This window comes from Euprymna scolopes, chromosome 15 (assembly GCF_053919585.1).
Source record: "Euprymna scolopes isolate OS-2025 chromosome 15, ASM5391958v1, whole genome shotgun sequence".
In the NCBI taxonomy this organism is placed as follows: Eukaryota; Metazoa; Mollusca; class Cephalopoda; order Sepiida; family Sepiolidae; genus Euprymna; species Euprymna scolopes.
In genome coordinates this window covers 127,296,669-127,309,509 of record NC_136496.1, presented here as the reverse complement: position 1 = coordinate 127,309,509, position 12,841 = coordinate 127,296,669, and the positions used below count along the sequence as shown (strand labels likewise).

The 12,841-nt window shown below is 34.6% G+C and overlaps 1 protein-coding gene across 1 annotated transcript in view; it reads left to right on the top strand.

Moving 5' to 3' along the window:
* The window catches only part of LOC145294126 (glutamate--cysteine ligase catalytic subunit-like), a 178,851-nt gene that overhangs the window by 131,872 nt on the left and 34,138 nt on the right, over positions 1-12,841 (top strand). Inside the window, exons 13-14 of the mRNA XM_080141230.1 lie at positions 1,150-1,259; positions 10,321-10,438. Coding sequence (XP_079997356.1) covers positions 1,150-1,259; positions 10,321-10,438 — 228 coding nt within the window. The remainder of the gene's footprint in view (positions 1-1,149; positions 1,260-10,320; positions 10,439-12,841) is intronic.

Genomic DNA, 12,841 nt, shown 5'->3' with positions numbered 1-12,841 from the left:
AAATGAACACATACCTGGTTGTTCATAGACGACATGACACAATAGTTATATTTATTCTCTGGTTCTGGATGGACATCTTTAGAGATTACAATGTTCTGTTCACATTTTGGCTTTCTTGGAATACTCCACTTCCTAGCATCATAAGAGAGACTAACTCTCTTTCAACTTCTAAGACCCGTCTGGACTATCTGACGTCTCCTCTTCAACTCCTTTCTTCCAACTAACTTACCTGTATATATTAAAACTAACCCTCTGTGCTAACATCATTCGACTACACAAAGACTTAACAGGTGACTTCTCAGTCACGTTTTCTTTGGCCAAATTTATTGTTTATGTATTTTACATTTGTTTATTGTTCCTAAGATTTCCACTAAATTCCAAAACTTGTAAACATTATTTGTCGTTGTAACACAATCTAATTTTCATACCAATAATCATTAGAATGTTCTTTCATAAGAATAACTTCTTTAAATAAACATCTAACTTTTAATAGGCCATCTTACAATCAGCTATTAGCAAGGCCACCCGGCATCTTCTGGGAGAAGACATATATGCCATTCTCACTATGAGTTGGTATCATTGTTAGACTGGTGATTATACCTTTCAATAACTAAAAACATCTGCTTAAATAAATACTCGCTGCGTTATAGTCGCTAAAGAAATGTTGGTGTTTGTGCACAAAATGTGCAGGTAAAATATTTCAATTCCAAATGAATTCATAGGAAAAATTATCAAATAGAATTTAAATTAAAAATATAAATCAGTTTTATAAAATGTTTTCGATTCGTTATTGCTAAGAGTGCAAATATACGTAAAACAAGGGAGATAAGTCAGTCTATCATTTTGCTGAATCATGATTTATGGTGGATCGAGATAGTGCTATAAAACTGATTTAAATATTTAATCCAATAATTTTCCCTAATTTTTTTATGTAGTTACCTATTTTTGCCTGATACATACATGCATCAAAGTGTTTCGGTATTAATTCATTTGGAACTGAAATATTCCACCTGTGTATTTTCATGGACAAGCACCAAAATATTTCTTTGCAGCAATGCAGCAATGATCAGTGAGATGAGAATTTGTATGCAAAACTAAAATTGATTTTTGTTTTTTCACATTTTTTTTTTTTTGTTTTTGTTTTTTTAGCGAATTCTTCTCCAAATGGTTTTGATTCTGTTCTCTCCGGTGAGTCAAAAACAAAACAGACTGATGAAGAATACGATCTGATGTCTATTAATGAAATTATTAATGGAAAAGTAAGAATAGCTGAGACAATCGCAGTTGTCTTTCTTGAATTTCTTTTTCTCTTAAAAAAAAACTTAAACAACTTAAGCTTTTAAAATGCCACTGGATCCTTTTATCAATAATAGAAAAGGGTCATATACTGACCATTACTTATTTGATTCGAACAAATAGATTGCCTATGCTTTTTTTTTTTTTTTTTTTAAATTTATTCTAGCTTAATGAGGCACTTTCTACCGGATGCCAGACATTCATCTGCTATCTCATACATTCCAACCGAGAGATCTTTTTAAGATTCTAACAGTCCTTTTCAGTGCAATTGTTTTTGTTTTTATTATTTCTCTTGCACTTGGTTCATCAGGTATCTTTGCCCAATAGTTTTTGAAATTCTTTTTCATGAGCCCAGTTGCTTCTATAATTACTGAAATGATGGAGATCTTCCTAAGATTCCAGTTTCTTTTCATATCGTACATAAGACTTCAGCATTTCATTATCATAATAATAATTTTATTTCATAAAATAAGGTTGGTTCTTTCTCCTGCTTGTCCCATATCGTATCAAACATGTACAATACAATAAATCCAGCTCAGCCAGCTTTCCTTTTAATCAAGTCTTGAAAAACACTCACTAAAATCACAAAAACTGTTTTTTCTATTTTTTTTTTTAAATTTAAAATTGACCTTCAATATGTATGAAGTGCAATTGTTGGTGATGATTAATTACAGCAGGTAGTGTTCAATCTGCTCATTTGTTTGGATAAAAACAAATTCAAAAGAGGATGGGAGTCACCTTTGTCCTACCAAAGTTAAGTGGGTGCTTATTAAGATAGTTGACACACCGATTTTTTTAACATGTGGTTTTAAGCCAAAACAACACTACTTATTTAATTGTTGTGTCGAAAATAGTAATATATCCAAAAATTACGAAAATTTGTTAAGTAGAACAACTGCTATTGTGTTTTTAGTAAAAAAAAAAAATCTATCGCTAAAACAAATCATCAGCCACTACATAGGTAAAAAGAGAGATAAGTATGTCCCCTTCATTCGCAGTCTTCATGGTGTTTACATCTAGGGAAAATGCAATTTCCCCCAAGCACTGTGAGGCATGCCAGTCTATTGATCCTGCACCAGAGCAATGGCAGAAAGGGTGATTGGAAGTTAAGGACATATGGCAACGAGTGGTGATGGATATTACCCATGACAGTGATAAGCCCTTCTTAACTCTTATTGATTGCGGACCTATGCATTTTGTGGTGTGGTGACAAATGACCAGGCAGGACTCAGCAAATGTTGTTTGCCAATTATCATCCATCTTTTCTGAGTAAGGTGCGCTGGAAGAGGTCTTAACGGACAACGATGCTGCTTTTTGCAGCCGACAAGTCCAGCAGTTGTTAGATGAATGGGGCATCCAACTACGATTGCGATGTGCTCATGTGCCATCAAGAAATGGCATTGCTGAGAGGAGCCGTCGTAATATTCAGAGAATTGCTGCCAGGAAGCAATGCGCCATCACAGAGGCCACGTATTTGTATAACATGCTAAAGGATGGGAAGTCACCAGCAACAGCGCCTGCCAATGCCATACACACATATCATGTCAGAGTAAAGAGAATTGATGCTACACAGCCAATCAACAAGAGAACACAATAGATATGGGATAGGGGATCCAGTCTAGGTGAAACCCCCAGGAAACCGATGCACCACCAAGTTCAAACAGGGACGAATATCTGGGGTGATCGGCCAGCAGTCGGTCCTAGTTGATGGAACCCCATGTCATGTGCGTGATCTTTGCCCGGCTGCTGAGATACATCACACAACTACAGAGGAGAGAGATGAATCATCAAGTGATGAGCTGCTAACAAACGCGATTAGTGAACCCCCCTCCACTAGAGAGTATTGGCTATAGTTCGTCTGATGAGGCAGAACCCAACCCGGAAACAGAGATGATGAATGTGCCCCTTAGCAAAAGGGAGAAAAATAAAAGACCAACCCCGCAATGCACTCTATGTGATCATGAGATCAGGGGGGAGTGTGATAGTCATCAAAGAATCAAGTGTCCACGTGTTTGTGCCTTGTGTGACTGTATGTAAAAATAACAACAATAACGAACTTACCTTCAGGTAGGGTCTGAAAAAGAGATGCCATGAAGATTGACTGAGCTTTTATACGAAACCCGAGTCACATGTTTACACGTTTACATGTTTTTTTAAATTTGGGTTAGGGTGGGGGGCTGAATTTTATAAAAAACCTAACTGTAAACTTTAGCATTCTTAGTGAGCTTACGAGCACAAAGTTAGACCCAAGGGCGGTTTTTAATGTGAATAAAATCAAGCTCCCAAAAATGGAGCACACTGTATTCGAACAAAAATTTAAATTGCTTCAGTGTAGAAGGATTTCTCATTCACTGACCGAGGACAGAAAAGATGAAGTCTAGTATCAAAACGCATACAAAAGAGCTGAGGCTTAATATCCTCAGCCTTTTTTATATTTTTAAATTTCAAATAAAACCAATGGTATTTACTTGTCAGGTCACAGTAATGAACATATCCAAAAATTACAAAATACAATAAGGTAGAAACTTAATTTTTAATGAAAACAAATTTCAGAGACAATTAGCAAAAATTGATATTTTCTGAAAAAGAAAAACCGGAGAGTTCGAATCGTAGCAAGGGGGATAATTATATTTTGAAAATTGAAAAGCTTAGGTCAATTTAGCAAAACTACATTTTTGGTTATTGTCTTCAAAAGCTGTTTTCATTAATAATTAATTTTCTACAGTATCGTTTTTTATACTTTTTGGATATGTTCATTACTGTGATGTAAAAATTAACGCTTTATTACCTGAATTATGATGTAGACGATTAAAAAAAAATATTGTTAATTTTAGATGGCAGCAATCTGAATGTAAACAATGGACAGTTGGAGTCTGGAGGTATTTGGCATCTACACAGATACTAAACTACAAAGCATGTGTGAATCAATTCCCACTGTATTTATGCCGTTATATTCATTTATTTACGACTGCACGAATTAGTTCGGTAAAAATGCGCTGGTTGACCATGTTTAAGAAGTTGGGTATTTGTTGTCGAATGTATTCTGTTTTGGGGTTAATTATTTAGAAACCTATTTGTGGGGGCGTAAAATACACTTAAATATGATTTAAAAAAAAAATTTTTTTTTTATTACATTTTCATCCCAAACAAGGCACATTGCCACTTTGGTGTAGGGGGCTACTTTCAGGGGTAACATCTACTGGGGTACTATGTGGAGGTTTGGGCAGCAAGATGTCTGTTCACGTTACACTTGAACTTCTGCACGTCAGTACAGTTGGGGAAGCAGGGACCTGGAATGGAATTCCAAAGTCTAGCGGTTCTGGAGAAGAAACTACTGGAGTAGAAATATCTTTTACATCTAGGGATCTCTACAGTGTGGGGGTGGGATTTAGCTGCCTGTCGGGTTTGTTGAGGGTGTTTACGTCGTGGGGGCACAAGTGCTTGCAGTTTGGCATAGCATTCTCCATTAAAATACTTGTAGAACAGGCAGAGGGATGTAATATTTCGTCGATGGGACAGAGGCTGAAGCTTAGATGACAGTTCAGGGCCTATCAGATTGATGATTTCAAAAGTAAAACAAAAAAGCATTTGAGTGTCATTAGCTAGAATCGAAAGCGAAACTGATGACGTCACCACTGTACCAAGGTTACATTTGAACTGATTAAAAATTAAAAATTAAAAATCAAAAATTAAAAATTTAAATTTAAAAATATAAAATTGAAAATTAAAAATTTAAAATTTAAAAATGAAAATTAAAAATTAAAAATTTCAAAATAAACTAAAATAAATGTACAAAATGTATAACGACTTTTTCAATTTTGACCCCTTAAAAACTATTTTAACCGGTTAAAGACCCATGAAAAAAAAGAACGGTCCATAAAGAATCCAATCGTTTGAGACCCCTAACGGCGCTCTGTGACTTTTAGTTTCGGAGGAGATAGAGTTTGAAAATATGGAGACAGGCAGATATATACCCTTTTATATTTAACATGGGGGGAGGAGAGGGTGTTTTGTAACTATTCTGTACTTTAAGCTAACAATTTAATCCCAAATTCTTCAAGGTAAATCTTCCGGTGCTCAACCAGCGTATTTTCCCCATTAGTTCAACGAGGTCATAAAGAGTTAAGTAGATACCATTGTTTTATTTAAAATTCAATATTTCGATTTTCGAATTTCGTTCTAACAAAGTCAGAATGTGAAATATGAAAGTTGTCTCCCTTGCAACATATTAAAATTTCCAAACATCTTTTTATCCCAAAGCGTTTTATTCAATTTCTATTTTTATTATCTTTTTTTTTTTCATTAGCAACGTTGGTATTTGTATTAAGTTTGGGTCGATCTACTCTCCGGCCTTCTTCAGATGTATGATTTCAATCGTGATGTTTTCAAATATGATATTTGTTGATGGTTTATTTTTATTTATATGCGTTGATCTTTCTTATATACTTATCGATACTTACCAGATTTGAGCACATATAAAATATGGGGTCTTTGTGCAGATTAGTGATTTTTTAAACAAACGCATTTCAGGTAAAAACATTATTACACTTACATGTCATGGCGAAATTAGTATAAATTGCAAAAATTGCTAAAAATAATCCAGTCAAAAAATAATTACAAGTAAAAATAGAATTTATTGAATTATCGAGTTTTATCGTATGTTTCAAAGCGGAAGAGTTGTGCGACCAATTCAGTAAGACAAACAAGAAACTAAAGGAGTAAATTAAAGATTTCTCTTATAATGTGATTTTATTATTTGTATTGAACTATGTAGCACAATATTACTTTCTGAGTATTTATTAGTACTTATTAATTTATCTTATTTGAGTCAGTTCTGTATTTAAAATATAATGGTCATTATTTTCATAGAAATGTTGATAAACTCATATTTGCTGGTTTTTCTTTTAAAAAAATTAAATTTTTGCACAATCCAACAAATATCAGCTTTATCAAAACATATTTGTTGATTAAATAGATTTTGACCAAAGTTAACACCTTATACAACCTAACATCACAAGTACATTTGAAAAGTTTTATTACCACACAAGCCGAAAGACCCGACGTATAAAATCAACAGTAGGTTCTTTGATATGACAGGGACGCATTTGAAATGAATATTTATATATAAAAACAATTTTATCAAATCAACATTAGTTTCTCTACAGTGCAATGGTGACTACAATATATTGTGCACTTAGTCACTGTGAAAAGCATGTAAAGATTCCTCCAAGTGCATCACGCTGAATCCCCAATTAGGGCAATTAATTGATTTGATTGAAAAATGGGTTATTTCATCGATTTCAATGACAATAAAAATATGGGAATGTGAAAATTTTTCTTTTCTTTTTTTTACAAAGGAGTCACCACTTATCAAGGCCCAGAGGCCACTCGAGGGTAAGGGTTATTGAGTGTACAGTAGTCAATGAGAAAATATCGTAGTAATCGTTAGTAGTGGAAATTTGGTAAATTGGATTACTTAAGGGAACGGCTCATCAAGAATTTGTTTACATTGGACTTGAAGACTATGAAATTGTAGTCTGGTGGAAAACAGGCAAACAGAAGAGATTTCCACAGGTGTGCAGTTCTAAGAAAGAAGCTTTGTTCATGGAATCTACGTTTTGATTTAAGCACAGTTGGGAAAATTATTGATAGTGGTTTCAGTTAGACGAGTGTCTTTCGTGAAAGTTTGGTGAGGGGGGACCATAGATTGGAGCTCAGACGAGCACTTGCCATGGAAATAACGATAAAGTAAAGATAGGCTCGCAATGTCTCTTCTGTGTGAAAGAGGTTGCAGGGAAGAGAAAAGGGCATCCCCCCTTTAAGCTACGAAATTTATTTTGAACTCTGTCAAGACAGGATAAGCTGCTTCTAGCAGCTTCTGCCCAGATGTGGCAACAGTACTCCATCCTTGGACGTACTTGGCTCTTATATAGATAGAGAATTGCATCAGCGGTGAGATATCTTCTGGAGCGGTAGAAGGATCCCACCATTTTTCCAGCGACGTTGGCAACAGATTTGATGTGTTCCATTTCAGATCATCATTCAATCCCGGGCAGCGTCGGGTCACGTTGCTAGTATCATTATAATCCCAATTTGTAAGGAGACACATAAGCATTCCTTAGAACAGAATAAAAAATGACTATGCACAGCTGTTATATAGAAGAAGATGAATCAGTAAGGTCACACAATGAAATTGCTTTTCATGAAATTATTGTTTTACATTTTTGCGATGTTTTCTCCCTTGACGCTCACGAATACAGACAACCATATTTCCCAAAACTTTTTGAACTAGTTTGACTTCGGCAATAAATATGAAATACAATTTATACTTTTATCATAAATATGTTACAGTTCAGTTTTAGCGTTCAAACAAATCAAGGTTAATTAGTTAAAATTGAAAAGTGCACAGGATTATTATGGTAGCCCCCAAAGTCAAAATAATGCCCGTTTATGTCAAAGTAATCAATCTCTCAAAAGATATAAATTTGTACATTAAAGTTTGTCACACTTTTTGTATATCAACTTATTTTGTGTTTTGCATAACATATTTATTCGTATTATCTTGATTCATAAGACAACTATTCTCATCTCGAGTTTTATTTTCACGTTTCGGTCAATGTAACCTTCAGCCTTCTTAAGGTGTATCTTGTTAAACTTGGGAATCTTCTGTCGAACTTGGGAATCCACACAAAATTTCGAACGGAAGTCTTTATTTACTTTATGGGGATAACAAGCTCTCATTCCATCAGCGATGACTGGATAGAGGTTGTAATTAATTTGCAATTGTATTTTTTGGTCATCCAAACTGAGGATTGAACATTCAACCTTGAACAGAAGATCACTTTATTGACATCCATATTACTGACATCAATATTATTAACATCAATATTATTAACATCATTATTATTGGCATCCATATTGACATCAATATTATTAACATCAATATTATTGACATCAATATTATTGGCATCAATATTATTGACATCAATATGATTAACATCAATATTATTAACATCAGTATTATTGACATCAATATTATTGACATCTATATTATTGACATCACTATTATTGACATAAATATTATTGACATCCATATTATTGACATCCATATTATTGGCATCCATATTATTAGCATCCATATTATTGACATCCATATTATTAGCATCAATATTATTAACATCAATATTATTAACATCACTATTATTGACATCAATATTATTGACATCCATATTACTGGCATTCATAGTATTGACATCTATATTATTGACATCAATATTATTAACATCACTATTATTGACATCAATATTATTAACATCAATATTATTAACCTCCATATTATTGACATCCATATTATTGACATCCATATTATTGTCATCCATATGGTTCTCTTTGATTCTCTCTCCTCTGATCTTAAACACATGGTACAATGGGGTAAGAGGTGGCTGGTTACCTTTACTGCATCTAAATCTAAACTTCTATCTTTACATTATAAACGCTCTGATCCCCATCTGGCATCAATTGAATGGATGGTTCTTGTCTAGGAGAGGCCCCATGTTTTGATAAACTTCTGAGCTTGACCTTTTCTCCTGATCTGAAATGGAACACATGCATCAAGTCTGTGGCCAAGGTCGCTGGGAAAATGGTGGGATCCTTCTACCGCTCCAGAAGATATCTTACTACTGATGCAATTCTCTATCTATATAAAAGCCAATACGTCCAAGGATGGAGTACTGTTACCACATCTGGGCGGGCGCTGCTAAAAACAGCCTATCCTGCCGTAACAGAGTATAAAATAGACTTTGTGGCTTAGTGGGGATGCCCTTTTCTCTTTCCTGCAACCTCTCTCCCACAGAAGAGACGTTGCGAGCCTATCTTTGTTTTATCGTTATTTCCATGGCAAGTGCTCGTCTGAGCTCCAATGTCAGATCCCCCCCTCGCCAATCTTTCTTGAAAAACACCCGTCTAGCTGAAACAACTGTCAATAATTTTCCCCACTCTTTATCTGTGCCTAAATCAAAACGTAGATTCCATGCACAAAGCTTTTTTCTTAGAACTGCACACCTGTGGAACTCTCTGCTGCTTGCCTGTTTCCCTCCTGACTTCACCTTGGATGTCTTCAAGTCCAACATAAACAAATTCCTGATGAACCGCCTCCTTAAGTAATGACACTTTATCAAATCTCTGATACTAAGTATTACTACGATACTATCCCATTGATTACTGTACATACAATAACCCTGATGCCCGAGTGGCTTCTGGGCCTTGATAAGTGGTGACCTCCATGTAAAAAAAATTAACATCAATATTATTGACATCCATATTATTGACATCAATATTATTGACATCAATATTATTGACATCCATATATTATTGACATCAATATTATTGACATCCATATTATTGACATCTATATTATTGACATCCCTATTATTAACATCAATATTATTGACATCTATATCATTGACATCCATATTATTGACATCCATATTATTGACATCCATATAATATTGACATCAATATTATTAACATCAATATTATTAACATCAATATTATTGACATCCATATTATTGACATCTATATTATTGACATCCATATATTATTGATGCACATGTTTGTTTACATTGGTCTGGTAAATGAAGCTCCAGACGTCCATGTACAACCATCGTTCATTGCTGGCAAAACTTTATTAAGTATGGTTGAGACTATGTAGAAAAATAAAGGTGAAAGTGATACATCTGGGAGAAGGAAATTGATGAAAAATTTAAAACCGGATAAAAAGAATCTGTTTGCCTTGTAAGGAAAATCCTCTAGTGATGGTGTCAAAAACAATTTGTCACGGGCCAACATGGAAGTAATAAGGCTTAAAAACTGTCATGACAATTCTCAAGTTAGTGTGTAATCTGGTCTAACCGTGGATATCAAAGCAATTTCTTTAAAAAAAAAAACTTGAATCGAAAGACTACAGTAGGATTTGATGCATGGAATTTTTTTTTTGGATAATAATTGCTGTTTTTATATTTTCAGGATAATTTCCCGGGTTTAATTCCACTTGTGAACACATACTTGCAATATAACGGATGTGATGTTGGTAGCAGGTGTAAAGTGCAACAGTATTTACAGCTCATCTCCGACAGAGCATCAGGTAAATAAATAAATTACTTTATCATGATGACATCTTCCCAGGAATTATCTCCTCTGTTTTGGGGGGGATGGGGAATAGTGTAGTATCTGTTCTGTAGTCAAGATACCATTCTCCTTGAGGAAGACTAATGTAGCAGTTATTCTGTTGTCATGCTCCCATCCTCTCTGGCATTACTTTCTTTTTTGCGGAGAAGTAGTGTACTATCGTTTCTATTCTCATGAACCCATCCAGTTTATGCATAAATAATTCCTCTTTGGGGGAAATGTGTAGTATCTGTTTGTCCGTCATGACATCATCATTCCAGGTTATCAAAAAATATGTTGAGAGCGCATACATGTGTTTTTTAATCCTTTTCACCCCTAAACAAGATATATTGCCACTTGCAACGTAAGAGGCTACTATTTTGGAATCGTGACAAATAAGGGAATATAGGGAGTTGAGCAGCGAGATGTCTGTTCACATCACATTTAAACTTCTGTAAATTTGTACAGTTAGGGAAACAGGAAATGAAGAGAATTCCAAAGTCTGAGGGAAGAGACTATGAGAGTAGAAGGCTTTCTGGCACATAGGAAACTCGGGTTAGTTGAAGGTATGTATAAGGGGGCACAAGTCCTAAGAGTTCATCAGAACACATTCCATGTACTTGTAAAACAGGCACATTGTGACGGTAGGACAGAGGTTGGAGCTTAGCCAACAGTGTGGGACCTATTAGATTGGACACTCTTTTTTTGACCCTGTCTAAAAGTGAGAGAGTAGTGGTAGATGCACCAGCCCAGATGTGGCAACAACACTTCATGTTTGGGTGAATTGTGGCTTTGTGAAGATATAGGATACTCTCTGGTGTAAGTAATTTTCTAGCACAGTAGAAGGAAGCCCACTTTCTTTGCAGCAGCCTTGACAATGTCCTCAATTTATTTTTCCTAATTCATGTTTACTGTGCATGTTATGCCAAAGAGTTTGAAAGATAAGCTCGCAGGTAGGGTGGTATATTTTCTAATATATGTAATGGTCAATGTATTTGGGCCATAGGCACAATTGAGCTGTAAATAATCACAGGTTTGTCTGCTTAACAATAAAAGTATCCACTAAAATTTCATTGCAAATGTATCTACCTATTAGTATAGAGAGAAACAAAAAAGGAACTAACCAAGTTATGTATTCATCAACGTTTCGCCTTTATTGTGAGACTTCCTCTGGATGAATGAAATTAAGAAAACAAATATTTGAAAATATATTTATGAGATAATGAAATGTATGACCTTGTTCATTTAAGAAATGAAAAAGTTGTTGGAAATTCAATTATTATATTATTACTATATATATATATATATATATATATATATATATATATATATATATATATAGGATTGATATGTAGTTTGCTTAAAGCATTGTGTGGGATAGGTGTGTAAAAGAGATTTAGAAGGCTGTCACAATGCGAGGAATGAATTACAGTCGCTGTTGGTAAGAGGAGACGAGAACAAGTGGCGATTTACAAATCAATAAGTACATACATATATATATATATTTTTTTTTTATATGTATATATTTATTCAGTTGTATGGTAAAATGTCTTACTTGTAACTTGTAAGCCTATGCGACATATTCCATTATTAATTTCGGAAAAATTTTCCCTTTTCAAATGGTGTGCGTAACAGGTCGATTCAAAGCATGCTTTGAATCGACCTGTTACGCATGCTTTGAATCGACCTGTTACGCATGCTTTGAATCGACCTGTTACGCATGCTTTGAATCGACCTGTTACGCATGAAACAAGTAAGTCAAAGATCTTAATTGATAACAAGTATCAAGTAAGATCTTTGACTTACTTGTTGTTTCATCAAATACTTTGCAAGCAAAATCCGATCCTGCATTTTGCTAATTCCTACCCTCTGATTAGAAAGAAAGTATTTCTTCAAAACTCTGCGGATTAAGGACTATCCACTTATCAAGTGTTTCCTTTTCAGATTAAATATGTTTTTAACTCTTTTTCAAAGTGTTTTTAACATGTTTTATTAACTGTTTGCTCGTATACATACATACATATATATATATATATATATATATATATATATATATATATATATATATATTTCATAGTTTGTCAGATCTAGAGTGAGGTGTTAGGCAAAACGGATGTTCATAGACACCATCATGCAACATGAGTAGACCATCAGCTGGTTCCTCATCCACAGGAATGTGGCCTCGGAAATGCCCGCCAGAGATGAGTGCAGGGTCACTTTCCATGCGTGACATAGCACTACAAACATCCTGATATTATACAACTGATGATAGAGCAGCCGCTTTAAGCGCTACCAAAGAGTTAGGGGGTCAGTTGGAAACAGCAACCAGCAACTGTCAAACCGGTACCCTCAAATCTGTCAGACAGGAGTGGCCCAGCCC